This window comes from Mirounga leonina, unplaced genomic scaffold, assembly GCF_011800145.1.
Source record: "Mirounga leonina isolate KUSES-001 unplaced genomic scaffold, KU_Mleo_1.0 Mir_126, whole genome shotgun sequence".
Taxonomy (NCBI): domain Eukaryota; kingdom Metazoa; phylum Chordata; class Mammalia; order Carnivora; family Phocidae; genus Mirounga; species Mirounga leonina.
The window spans coordinates 27,209,965-27,224,391 of record NW_023270314.1 but is presented as its reverse complement, the minus strand read 5'-3'; the positions used below and the strand labels follow the sequence as shown (position 1 = coordinate 27,224,391).

General features: G+C 39.6%; 2 protein-coding genes across 2 annotated transcripts in view; one reads left to right on the top strand and one right to left on the bottom strand.

Moving 5' to 3' along the window:
* Window positions 1–14,427, top strand: part of LARP4 (La ribonucleoprotein 4) — a 204,937-nt gene that overhangs the window by 44,261 nt on the left and 146,249 nt on the right. The window lies entirely within an intron of this gene.
* The window catches only part of FAM186A (family with sequence similarity 186 member A), a 76,195-nt gene continuing 72,343 nt past the window's right edge, over window positions 10,576–14,427 (bottom strand). Inside the window, exon 11 of the mRNA XM_035002902.1 lies at window positions 10,576–10,597. Within this exon, the coding sequence (XP_034858793.1) occupies window positions 10,576–10,597 (22 nt within the window). The remainder of the gene's footprint in view (window positions 10,598–14,427) is intronic.

The following is a 14,427-nucleotide window of genomic DNA, read 5'->3' as shown; positions in this document are numbered from 1 at the left end:
CGATGCGGGGCTCGATGCGGGGCTCGATGCGGGGCTCGATGCGGGGCTCGATGCGGGGCTCGATGCGGGGCTCGATCCCAGGACCCTGGGATCATGACCTGAGCCGAAGGCAGACGCTTAACGACTGAGCCACCCAGGCGCCCCCTGAGTCAGTTTTTAACAGATGGATCTTTCAAAGGAGAATGGACAGGATTTCAAGGGCCTCCTCGTTTTTTTTTTTTCAGCTCAAGGGCTCCCTCTTCTGTTGCTATAGTGAAAAGCAGTTTTCTTAAGTGGCTTTTTTTGTGGTCAGATTTCTGATTCTATTTGTTTTTTCAGTGGGGTACTTATTACCAGTTACTTCTTTTCTTTCTTCTGTTTACCACTGGCTGCTGTCTTCAAGGAACAATGACTACTTTCCAAAGTGCCTGTTTCTCCTGACGGTGGCACTTTCCCAAAACTGTACCCTTGTTCCTATTGACTTTTCCAAGCCCATATATTTTTACTCTTGTTGCCAGGGCCAGTCTGCCAGATTTCAGGCCAGCTCTCAGCTGTTCCCACTAGGGGCTGGGTAATTTCCTTCTGGGAGCAAACCCTTGTTTATGTTACCAGCAAACCCTTGTTGATGTTACCAACACTAAGACTACATATTCTCCACTCTTTTCAAGCAGATTCTGTGACCTTGACACACTTACGGGGTTCTGGATGGTCTCTACTTTATCTTTCCCAACTTGCATTTAAATTAGACATTGTAGGGGAGGCTCAGTCCGTTAAGTGTCTGCCTTCAGCTTAGGTCATGACCTCAGGGTCCTAGGATCCGGCCCCATGTCAGGCTCTCTGCTCAGCGTGGAGTCAGCTTCTCCCTCTCACTCTTCCTCTGTGCTCTCTCTCTCTCTGTGTCTCTCTCAAATAAATAAATAAAATCTTAAAAAAAAATAAATTAGAGACTAGGATTTCCCCCCCGCATTTTAGTATCAGTTGTAGGAATTTTTATTTGCTTTCTTTTTTCCTGTGTGTAGTTTTTAGGAAGAGCTATGGGAAGAGGTGTGGGAATAATATATACAAAGGTGTGTATTTGTTTTTAATACGCATGAATAATTTTATGCCTTAAATATCCTTCTATATTTTTCTCTTTTAACTTATGGGTTTAAAATCTACCTGTGTGCTATATGTACACCTACTTTGTTGCTTTTAGTTGCTACATTTCTTCCATAGTCTGCATCCACCCTCTTTTATGTAACTGTTCCCCTGGTTAAAATGGCTGGATTGCTTTTACTTCCTACTATCTTGAAAAAAGTTGGATGAACTTTTGTATATGTTCCCATGATAACCCACATGACATTTTCTTCTAGGACATATACCAAGAGATGGGATCTTGGGATTCCAAGGCACACACACACTTCAATAAATATTTTCAGGTTGCTTCCCAGAATGGCTAAGGCAGCTTACACTTCCACATCCTATGCACAAGAGGTCAGTCTCCCCACACATTTTGCCAAGATTTGGTATTCTTATTAAATTTTGCCATCCTGGCAAATAATCCAACAAGTTTTGGCCTTAAGTTTCATTTTGTTTTTAATTTCAGCTTTATTGAGATATAATTGAGGGATAAGTTACAAAGATATTTTCCTACATTTTCTTCCATTAGCTTGATAGTTTTATTTTTTTATCATATCTTTTTTTTTTTTTTAAGATTTTATTTATTTATTTGACAGAGAGAGAGGCAGGGAGAGAGGGAACACAAGCAAGGGGAGCAGCAGAGGGAGAAGCAGGCCTCCCGCGGAGCAGGGAGCCCGATGCGGGGCTCGATCCCAGGACTCTAGGATCATGACCTGAGCTGAAGGCAGACGCTTAACAACTGAGCCACCCAGGTGTCACCTTTTTATTATATCTTTAAGCTGTCTGAAGTTCTTTGTATTCAGCGTAAGGTAGGGATCTAACTTAATTTTTCTTCACACATCAACAGAATTTCTAAGCAATCTATTCTTTCCTCATGAAGATGGCTTTGCCACCTTTGTGATGCCACCTTTTTCATATGTCAGGTTCTGTGTATCATGGGTCTATTTATGAGCTTTCTGTTTGTTCTGTTTGTTGGTTTATTTGTTCTCGTGTCTCTATCTTGCTGCTGCTGTTTTTTAAAATTTCTGTAGTGTGCCAGCTCTTAATAGTTGTATTATCATCCCCTTTTTCATTTTCTTTTTCAAAATTGATTCATCTTTTCATGGGCTACTATTCCATATACATTTTAGAATGAGTTTCTCAAGTTTCTAAAAAAGTTCCTGCTAACATTTTAAAATATGATTTGAACTTATAATTTTTGAAGAGCTGACATCCTTACTAAGCTAAGCTGTCTTATCTAAGAACATACTTTATAATTTTTTCCAGATCTTCTTTTATGTCCTTTAATAGAATTTAAAAATTTCAGGGTAAAGGTGTTGTGCCATGTTTGTGAATTAATTGTTAAATATCTTACAATTTTTGGTGCTTTTATGAATGGTATTGCCATTTCTGGTTCATTATTGCTAGTATAGAGAATTAATATTCCTGTGTTTCTGAAGACATTATAAATATAAATGTGTAACCTTATCAAGTGCTTTATACTTCAACTCTTGGAATGACTATGTGATTTTTCTCCTTTACTCTATAAATATAGTCAATAACATTGACAGTTTTCTCATGTTAAGCTATTCTTGTGTTCCTGGAAGAACACCTTGGCTGTTGAATTCAGTTGGATAATACTTCTTTGCATTTATTTATTTATTTATTTAAAGATTTTATTTATTTGAGAGAGAGAGAAAGAGAGAGAGCACAAGAGGGGATAGAGTCAGAGGGAGAAGCATACTTCCCACTGAGCAGGGAGCCCTATGCGGAACTTGATCCCGGGACTCTAGGATCATGACCTGAGCCGAAGGCAGTTGCTGAGCCTGAGCCACCCAGGCGCCCTTTTTGCATTTATTTTTTAAAATCTATTTTCATCAGTGACATGGGTTATGATTCTCTCTTCTTGTACTATCTGATTTTGGAATAAATCATTAGGCAGCTTTTTCCCTTTTCCTGTTTTCTGGAGCAATTTAATTGATAAAGGGATTATTTGTCCCTTGAAAGCTTGGTAAAACTCACTGTAAAACCATAAAGCCTAAGGCTTTTTTTTCTGGGGGAAAGGTCTTTAATTGCTATTTAATTTATTTATAGGTATTTGGTCTGTTCATTTTTTTTTTTTTTTTAAAGATTTTATTTGACAGAGAGAGACACAACGAGAGAGGGAACACAAGCAGGGGGAGTGGGAGAGGGAGAAGCAGGCTTCCCGCCGAGCAGGGAGCCCGATGCGGGGCTCGATCCCAGGACCCTGGGATCATGACCTGAGCCGAAGGCAGACACTTAACGACTGAGCCACCCAGGCGCCCCAGTCTGTTCATATTTTTAATTTCTTCTGCCAATTTTGAAATTTTATAGTTTTCCAAAAATCATCTATTTCATCTAAGTTATTTAGTTTATTAGCTTATAATTGACGATCATATTCTTTTCTTCCTTTTTAAAGATTTTATTTATTAGAGAGAGAGCATGGGTGGGGGGAGGGGCAGAGGGAGAGAGAGAAGCAGACTCCCCACTGAAGCAGGGAGCCTAATATGGGGCTCTATCCTAAGACCCCAACATCATGACCTGAGCTGAAGGCAGATGCTTAACCAACTGAGCCACCCAGGCACCCCATCATATTGTTTTCTATCTCTGTTGTATCTGTAGCTAGTTCTCATAATTTCATTATGTGATTTGATTATTTGAATCTTCTTTTTTTCCTAATTAGCTCTTAGAGAGTTGTCCATCATATTCATTTTTATAAGATGGCAAAAATGAGTCCCAATATAACTGGAATTACAATAAATGTTAATCAGTTTACTCCATTAATGAGAAGGCAGAAACTCAGGTTGGATCGAAGACTGGATTTCAAAATTAAGGTCTAGCCATATATTATCTATTATAAGACACACTTAAAAGATTGTGGACAAGCTATGAAAGAGATATAAGTAGGTATTCCAGGCTAATATGAACAGAAACACCAAAAACAAAACAAAATGAAAAACAGAAATAAAACAGATAGCTATTTTATATAAGATAAATTGAAGCTACAAATTCAAGGCAAAAAGTATCATCAGGGACTGGGCTAGTGCTATCAGGAGCTCAGCTAAGTGAAGATATCAAGTGGATAGCTGTGTATATAGGACTAAAATTCAGGGGCAAAGTTTGGAGGAAAGTCAAAGCTGAGATAAAAATTTGGAATCAGCATATATATAGTATTTAAAGCCATAAGACTGAGTGAGGCCATCAAGGGAGTATAGACAGGACAAGAGGTCCAAGAAGTAAACTCTGAATTACTCTGAAAATGACCCCAGTCATCTTGGGGTCAGAGAGATGAAAAGGAACCAGCAAAAAAGATGTAGAGGTGGCCAGAAAGTTAGGAGGCAAACCAGGAGAGTATAATGTCCTGGAACCCATGTGAAACAATTATTTCAAAGAAACAGAGTGATCGGTAGTTTCAAATGTTGGCTGATAGGTCAAGTAAGAGGACTGAAAATTGACCATTGGATTTAACAGTCTGAAGGTTGTTGGTGACCTTGCCAGGAGCAAGTCTGATGATGGAGTAGGGACAAAGACCTAATTAGAGTAGGTTCAGGAGAGGAGAGAAATTAGAGACAGTTTACATAACTTTTTTTTTTTTAAGATTTTATTTATTAGAGAGAGACCGCAAGAGAGGGAACACAAGCAGGGGGAGTGGGAGAGAGAGAAGCAGACTTCCCGCCGAGCAGGGAGCCCTATGCAGGGCCCGATCCCAGGACCCTGGGATCATGACCTGAGCCAAAGGCAGACACTTAACAACTGAGCCACCCAGGCGCCCCCCCCCCTTTTTTTTTTTAAGATTTTATTTATTAGTTTACATAATTTTTAAAAGGAACTTTGTTATGAAAGGAAGGGGGAGAAATGGGGCAGTAAGTGGTGGAGGAAGTGGGCCTAAGAGAATTGTTTGGTTTTGTGGGGTTTTTTTTCAAAGTTGAGAAAAACAACATCATGTTATAGAGAGGGAAAAAATGATGATACAGAAGGAGATGGGAGAATTGCTGAAGCAATGTCCTTGAATAGAAGAAAAGAGATAGGATCTAGTGTTCAAGGGAGGGGCTGGCATTAGAAAGGAGTCAGATACTTTATCCACAGGTAACAAGAAAGAAAGTAGATACATGGTTACAAAAGCAGAGAGTTAGGGAGATGTGGTGGTAGAAGTATGTGGAGTTAATCATTGCTTCCATTTTCTCAGTGTAAAAAGGAACGTAGTCATCAGCCAAGAAAGAAGATGAAAGAGAAGACCTCAGAAATTTGAGGAGATAGGAGAAAATATAAAATTGCTGTCCAGGAAAGTCAGAGTAAATGGATTAGGGAAATATAGTATGTTTGCCAGGCAGCATTATGGGGCCAGTTGAGGTTAATGATTATTTAATGTAAGACTAGTCAGCAAGTTTGAATGTTTTTCTGAAGATACATTCAGCTTCCAGAGTACAGGAATGGAGTAGGCTGAGAAAATTTTATTTAAGCTGGGCTGTGGTCAACCAAGGAGTACTCTGGAGCAAGAAGAGGAGCAAGTGAGTTTGAGTTGAGCACATATGCAAGGGACAGATTATCTATCATTATTATCTATCATGGAATTTAAAGTAGATTACAAAGGAACTGAGGACATGAAAGGGTGAGGGGCACTATGAAGGTGGTAGAATCAATGAAGTACAAGGTCTCTGTGGAGATCAAAGGATTGTTAGAGTTGGGGTACTAGCTGGGGTGATCTGTAAAGAGGTGATGTTTGGAGAATGAGTTACTTGAAACTGGATTATGGAATGGTTGCAGGGGGGTTTTTTGTTTTGTTTTGTTTTTACAATGACAAAGTCAAGGGTATGACTAAATGGCTAGAGGATTAAGTCACTGAAGGAGAACAGATCAAAACATTGCAAGGCCAGGTGTTGGAAAGAACTAAATGAATATTGAAATTGCTAGGGATTATGACAGAAGTACTGGATAGGGTGACAGTAAGCAAGGAGCAGGCAAGAGACTACAACAGAGAAGGCAATGGGTGGTATATAGTGTTATGACAGGAGATTTAAAGTTGAGTATTATTAGAGAGTAGGGAAGAATGATCTAGGAGTAGCATTGAGGAGTGAGGAAGACCCCCACCTCATTTCCAGGCCAACTGATGAGGGAGGTATAGGAGTTAAGATAGACATCATTTTAGGGATGTCCGCCTCGGTGGTTCAGTCGGTTAAGCATCTGAGTCTTAATTTCTGCTCAGGTCATGATCTCAGGGTTATGAGATTGAGCCGTGTATTGGGCTCCGTGTTGGGCATGGAGTCTGCTTAAGATTCTCTTTCTTCCTCTCCCTCGGCCCCTCCTCCTGCTCTAAAAAAATAGACATCATTTTAGAGGGCTGCAGGGAGAGCCAGGGGTCAGTTACTATTTTGTATATTTTGAAGTTATATTGTAATAAGCATCTATGTTAATATAGATGCATTATATTTTCTATATATTACATGTTCTTTATCTATAGTCTCTCTTTGCCCTTAATGATGATATTTGCCTTGAATTCTATTTTTGGTCTGATATTAGACATCTGCTTGGCTTTCTTTTGGTTCATAGTTGTCTTTTCCCATCTTTTTGTTCTAACTTGTCCAACCTTACTTTTAAGTGTCTCATATAGACATTATACTGCTAGGTTTTGTTTTTTAATTCAATCTGAGAATTTTATCTTTGGTGTGTTTAACATATTAAATTACTTCTATGTTAGAACTGTTTAAATTTTCTCTCTTTTGCTTCTTGTTCATTTCCTTGGATAAATCAGTTTTATCTATGGGTTTGAAAGGCATGCATTTTATATTTGTTTTTCATTGGTTATCCCTAAGTTGTTAAGGGATTTACTTGTATTTTTTCCCTTAATTTATGAAATTTATCAATACCTATCTGTATCTTCCTCCTTAGTAGGATAAATACTTTAACACATGCACTCTTCCCTATCTCTGGATATTGCATTCTGTGCCCTACTTTGTTATATCTGGGGTGTGTATGTATGTGTATAAAATGCCTTTTTAAAAAAGATTTTATTTATTGAGAGAGAGACTGAGTGAGAGAGCTCGAGAGCTTGAGAGCTCGAGAGCGCACGGGTGGGGGAGGGGCAGAGGGAGAAGCAGACTTCCCACTGAGCAGGAAGCCCGATGTGGGGCTCGATCCCAGGGCCCTGGGATCATGACCTGAGCTGAAGGTGGATGCTTAACAAACTGAGTCACCCAGGTGCCCCTAAAATGCCTTTATAAAAAAAATATTTATTTGAGAGGGGCGCCTGGGTGGCTCAGTCGTTAAGTGTCTGCCTTAGGCCCAGGTCATGATCCCGGGGTCCTGGGATCGAGCCCTGCATCGGGCTCCCTGCTCCGCGGGGAGCCTGCTTCTCCCTCTCCCACTCCCCCTGCTTGTATTCCCTCTCTCGCTGTGTCTCTCTGTCAAATAAATAAATCTTTTTTTTTTTTAAGATTTTATTTATTTATTTGAGAGAGAGAGAGAATGAGAGAGAGCACATGAGAGGGGGGAGGGTCAGCGGGAGAAGGAGACTCCCCGCCGAGCAGGGAGCCCGATGCGGGACTCGATCCAAGGACTCCAGGATCATGACCCCAGCCGAAGGCAGTTGCCTAACCAACTCAGCCACCCAGGCGCCCAATATAATCTTTAAAAAAAAAAAAATTTATTTGAGAGAGAGAGAGCACCAGCAGGAAGACGGGCAGAGGATGTGGGAGAGAGAAAACCCCAAGCCAACTCCCCACTGAGGGCAGAGCCTGATGTGGGACTCAATCCCAGGACCTGAGATCATGACCTGAGCCGAAATCAAGAGTCAGCAGCTTAACCGACTGAGCCACCCCAGGAGCCCCCTGCTTTTTTTTTTTTTTTTTTTTTTAAGATTTATTCATCCATTCCAGAGAGAGAGAGGGAGGAAGAGAGAGCATAAGTCGGAGGAGGGGCAGAGAGAAAGGGAGAGAGAAAATCTCAAGCAGACTCCCTGCTGAGCATGGAGCCCAATGCAGGGCTCTCTCCCATAACCCCAAGATCACAACCTGAGCTGAAAACAAGAGACCAACACTTAACTGACTGAGCCACCCAGACGCCCCTATACAATGCTTTTTTAGACAATAAACTTCAGGAAGTTATTTTCTTATTCTTACTATCTTATATTTTATAGCATTTCCTAAAATTTTTGATAGATTACTTCCTCCAGGAATATTTTCGTAGGGTCTTTGTGATAATCTGCTGAGACCTTGAAGGTCTGAGAATATATTTATTGTACCTTCACATTTAATTGATAGCTCAGCTGAATATAAAATTTTAGAGTTAAAGTTTCTGTTTTTAGGGATGCTAGGGTGGCTCAGTTGGTTAAGTGTCTGCCTTTGGCTCAGGTCATGATCCCAGAGTCCTGGGATTGAGTCCTGCATCAGGTTCCTTGCTCAGCAGGGAGCCTGCTTCTCCCCTCTGCCTGCCACTCGCCCTGCTTGTGCTCTCAGTCTCTCTCTCTCTTTCTGTCTCTCTCTCTCGGACAGATAAATAAATAAATACAATCTTTAAAAAGTTTGTTTTTAATATTTTGAAAATATTTCTTCATTGCTTTCCTGCTCCTAATGTTGCTCTTGAGAAGTCTGACACATTCTGATTGATTTTCTTTATTGGTGAGCTGCTCTTCTTAGAAAGGTTTTAAAATTTTCTCTTTGCCTTTGGAGTTCTTAAATTTCATTAAAATATCAGTAAGTATTCATTTTCCTATATCAACCCTATTTATCACCCTATATACCCTTTCAATATCAATCTTTCTTTGGAAGTCCTCACTTTTTTTCATGTATCATCTTCCCTCCATTTACTTTTTTTCTCTCCTGTTAGCACTCCTATTATAGAAATGCCGATATTTCTATGTCTAGCCTCCATATTTCTTAATTTTTATATTTTTCATCTCTAATTCCTTCGCAATGTCTTCTGGAAACATTTCTTGATGTGATCTTGGGCTATGTCCATTTTGCTGTTTATGTCATCTAATGAGTTTATTTCAGCAGTGTTTTGAATATTCAGTAATCCTACCTATTTCTTTATTAATTGTGTCTGCTTCATTATCAGTATCCTCTTGAGGGACATTTATTTGGCATGTATTCTATTAATTCTTGTCATCTAGAGTACACTAGTTTATTGCCTTTCTAATTTTCTTGTTATTTTTCCCTATGAGGTAATTTTCCTTCATGGGTATCAATTATCAGTCATCTTGGTAGGTAATGGATGGAGAAAGGAGTGGGAGGAATCAAAACCTAAGCCTTAGCTGTGCCACCCCTGGTGAGCAGGGTTCCAACTTTGAATATCCTCATTCTCATCAGGATGCTGTGCTCTTTAGTGAACCTCTCTGTATCTTACCCTAGGCTTTTTCTTTTCTAAGAATGTATCATCTAGTCCTCTGGATGAAAAGAAGGTCTATGGGTTGGGGGAGGTAGGAGGAAGCCCTTTGATGCTTACTGGTTAAGTCAGCATTTACTGTGCTTGTTTTACTCTACATCCCAATAGTGTTCCCCTATGAATCTGCTTTCCGGTAATGTGGTAGCACTGATAGGGAAGGCAGTGATCTGAGTCTGGGCAATGTTGGGGTAGAGCCCAACTCAAAATTTCTCTGCAAATTCACTCCCCATGTTTGGAGCCTGGCTTTCCTCTGTACAGGGCTACTGTTTCCCTTCTTTACCAAATCACAGTCACCTTCTGACCCTCCAGGGGTTTCTGCTGGTTTTCTTCTCTCTCTCTCTCTCTCTTTTTAAAGATTTTATTTATTTATTTGACAGAAAGATAGAGAGCACAAGTAGGCAGAGTGGTAGGGAGAGGGAGAAGCAGACTCTCTGCTGAGCAGGGAGACAGATGTGGGGCTTGATTCCAGGACCCTGGGATCATGACCTGAGTCAAAGGCAGCCACTTAGCTGACTGAACCACCCAGGCGCCCCTCTCTCTCTTTTTTTTAATATCCATTCATTTCTTATTTCTGAGGTATCTTTGGGTTTAGGTTCTGGGAGGTAGACTGTGCCACTTTGCCATCATGTCAGTGGCCATATTATGTCCCTTTTATGACAGCCTACCACAGTGTCTGTTGTTTTGTGTTTCTAATAATCTAGAGCAAACAATATTCTTTCTTGAGTGCTCATATTAATAGTCTGGAAATGAAGATGTTTAACCTAAAGAACAATAGGCAGAATGTAAAAGCACAGAATAGGCAAAGCAGTGGGGGTGCCTGGGTGACTCAGTTGGTTAAGCATCTGGCTTCTGACTTTGGCTGGGGTCTTGGTCTTGGGGTCCTGGGATAGAGTCCTGTATCAGGCTCCCTGCTCAGTGAGGAGTCTTCCTCTCCCTCTGCCTTTCTTCCTGCTCATGCCCTCTCTCTCTCTCAAATAAATAAATAAAATCTTTAAAAAAAAAAATAGGCAAAGCAATGCATATACATGAAAGAGCAAAATAGGAATTTTACTGCAACACTGAAATTTACTTTCAACATGCTTGTGTTTAATTTTACAGTCACTTGGGAATCTTCTTAAACCTGGAAACAAGACAAGAAAATTAATCTTATTACAAATTGCTCTTTTTTTTTTTTTAAAGATTTTATTTATTTATTTGAGAGAGAGAATGAGACAGAGAGAGAGAACATGAGAGGGGGGAGAATCAGAGGACAGAGGGTGAATTGCGGGAGGCTCAGTAGGGAACAAGTCTGAGAGTTTAAAACTCCAGGGGTCCCAGTCAAAGGGATCTCTAGAAACTACCAGGTCCTCACAGTGAAGATTGGAGAAAAATTCCCTCATGTTTCTCTCAGGAGAAGGGGGAAAGTAACCATTTTGAAAAATACCAGACCATACTGTTCTTCCTAAGTTCTGCCCTCAAGATAAACTATTTTACCAAAGCCTGAGCAGGGAGTCCGATGCAGGACCCGATCCCGAGACTCCAGGATCATGACCTGAGCCGAAGGCAGTCGCTTAACCAACTGAGCCACCCAGGCGCCCCTACAAATTGCTCTTAAATACATTTGTAGGAATATAAATGATTCATAGGGAAAATAAGAGTGCCTCCAGAACTCACAAAGTTAAACTAGTAAAATTGATGTGTAATCTCTATTTATAAAAGTCACGTTAATAAGGCAGAATGTCTCCCAGGAAGAACAGGGCTTGGCAATAGCTTATTATTTATTAGACAGTCTTCTTATACCTAATATTAGAACATGACCAAATATTGACAATGGTTATTTCTGGGCATGGACTTCTCTGTATTTTTCAAATTTTCTATGATGAACATGCCTTACTTTTATAATTGGAAAAAAATTAATATTATTTTAATGGAATTTTCATGGGGAAATCACCATATAAGTATACAAACTTATGCAAGGGTATTTGCTGCAGCATTGTTTGTAATGTTGAAAAATATGAAGCTTCTGTCAGTAGGACAGTTCAATAAATTGTGATAGAACTATACAATGAATATCATGCAGTCAATAAAAATGATGATGTAAATCTATATTACCATAGAAAAATTTTAAAGATGTACTGTCAAGTGAAATATTTAAGCAGGTTAAAAAACATGTTCCACAGGAGCACAGTTTTGCAACCAAAAAGCAAGTGCACAGAAATCTTTTGAAAAATATATGCAAGAAGTTGCTACTCCATCCTAACAACATGTAAAAAGTTGAACAAACTGAAAACTAGCAACTTCTTAGATCCTTCAGAGAAGGGAGGCCACAGGACAAACCATTGCTCCCCAGATTGGAGAGATAGGCGATACAGAGAATCACAGCTTCCTGGAGCAGAAACCCAGGAGCAGACACTTCTGCAGGAACCAGTGCCTGGTAGAAAACTTAACACTTTTTTTTTTAGATTTTATTTATTTATCTGAGAGAGAGCACAAGCACAGGGAGAGGGAGAAGGAGGCCCCCTGCTGAGCAGGGAACCCAATGGGGGCTCGATCCCAGGACTCTGGGATCATGACCTGAGCCAAAGACAGATGCTTAACTAAATGAGCCACCCAAGTGCCTTGAAAACTTACACTTTAATTGATGAATTGCGGGAGGCTCAGTAGGAACAAGTCTGAGAGTTTAAAACTCCAGGGGTCCCAGTCAAAGGGATCTCTAGAAACTACCAGGTCCTCACAGTGAAGATTGGAGAAAAATTCCCTCATGTTTCTCTCAGGAGAAGGGGGAAAGTAACCATTTTGAAAAATACCAGACCATACTGTTCTTCCTAAGTTCTGCCCTCAAGATAAACTATTTTACCAAAGCCTAACCTATGGGGGTTTCATTAGGGCCTAACTTATTTGGAGGAAGGTAAATACCTCAACTCTAACCTTCTATGTGAGAGAAGAGAAATACCCAATTCCAGCTTCCTCTAGCCATCCTGTGCCACCAAAGGTGGGAGTGGGGGATATTGAGAAGCACTGGTGAAGTTCACAGACCAGATGCATATGCTCTTCAAAAGACTTGAGACCTTATCATAGGACTATACAATGTTTCCCCTTCTCCTATACCTTACACCACACCATTAAAGGCTTATTTGCCAGAGTTCATTTCACCTAGTACATCATGTCTGGATTTTAACAAAAATTACAAGCATACCAAAAGGCAGAAAATATAGTTTGAGGAGACTGAACAAGCATTAGAACCAGAATCAGATATGGTAGGGATGTTGGAATTATTATATTAGGAATTTAAAATGACTATGATTAATAGGCTTAGGACTTTGATGGAAAAAGTGAACAACATAAAGGAACAGATAATGTAAGCAGAGAGATGGATATTCTAAGAAACAAACAAAAAGAAATGCTAGAGATAAAAAACACTAACAAATGAAGAATGCCTTTGATGGCCTCATTATTAGACTGGTATGGCTAAGAAAGAATCTCTGAGCTTGAGGATATGGTTATAGAAACTTCCAAAACTGAAAAGCAAAGAAAAAAAAAAAAGGCTGAAGAAAACAAATATCCAAGAACTGCAGAAAATGAAATTATAAAATCTCAATTAAAACTACAAAATACAGAAAAAGTGTGAAAGACAAAAGAACAAGAGCTGTAAATAGAAAACAATAACAAATATGGTAGATATTAATCCAAATATATCAATAATCACCTTAAATGATAATGATCTAAATACACCAATTAAAAGTGATTATCAGAGTGTATCCAAAACCAAGACCTAAATATATGTTGTCTACAAGAAACTGACTTTAAATATAAAGAGGGGTGCCTGGGTGGCTCAGTCATTTAAGTGTCTGACTTTTGTTTTTGGCTCAGGTCATTGTCTTGTGAGTTGTGGGATGGAGCTCAGTGGAGAGTCTGCTTAAAGATTCTCTCCTCTGCCCCGCCCTCCACTCATGTGCTCTTTCTCTCTCTCTCTCATAAATAAATAAAATCTTAAAAATAAATAAATAAATACAAAGACACAGAATAAATGGATAGGAAAAAAATACCATGATAACACTAATCAAAAGAAAGGAGTAGTTATATTAATTTCAGACAGAGTAGACTTCAGAGCAGGAAAAGTTAGGGATAAAGAGGGGTATCTAATAATGATAAAGGGGTCAATACTCCAAGATGACATAATAATCCTTAATGTTTTGTCTAACGATAGAGCATCAAACTACAGGAGGCAAAAACTGATAGAACTGCAAGGAGAAACAGGTGAATCCTCTGTTGTAGTTGGAGACTTTAACACTCTATAGGAAGTGGACAGATATAGCAGGCAGAAAATTATTAAAGATATAGTTGAACTCAACAGCACCATCAATCAACTGGATATAATTGACATCTCTGGACTACTTTATCCAACAATAGCAGGTTACAGGGGCGCCTGGGTGGCTCAGTCGGTTAAGTGTCTGCCTTCAACTCAGGTCATGATCCCGGGGTCCTGGGATTGAGTCCTGCATGGGGCTCCTTGCTCAGCAAGGGAGCCTGTTTCTCCCTCTGCTTCTCTGTCTCTCTCTCTCTCTCATAAATAAATAAATAAAATCTCAAAAAAAAATAAAAATAAAAAATCTTTTAAAAAAAATCGCAGGTTACACATTCTTTTCAAGCTCACATGACCGTAGGTAGCCTTGGTGTATTGTAATCACCTGCTAATCACTGTAATCCCTGACTAAGAATGGTTGCAAATAAGGCCATTTATTGCTCACTTAACAAAAGCCCAGAGGCAGGTGTACTCAGGGTTGTTCTAGCAACTTGATGTGGATCAAGGGCAGGGTTTTATTTATTTTCCTTCTCTGTATTCCTGGTGTATTGTCATATTATCCTGTGGTTATCACCTCAGGATTACCAAAGAGTGCAGTAGCTCCAAGCATTAATTCCAGGCAGGAAGAGAAATTTTAGTTCCAGTCACCTCTGTTGGAAATAGGAAGA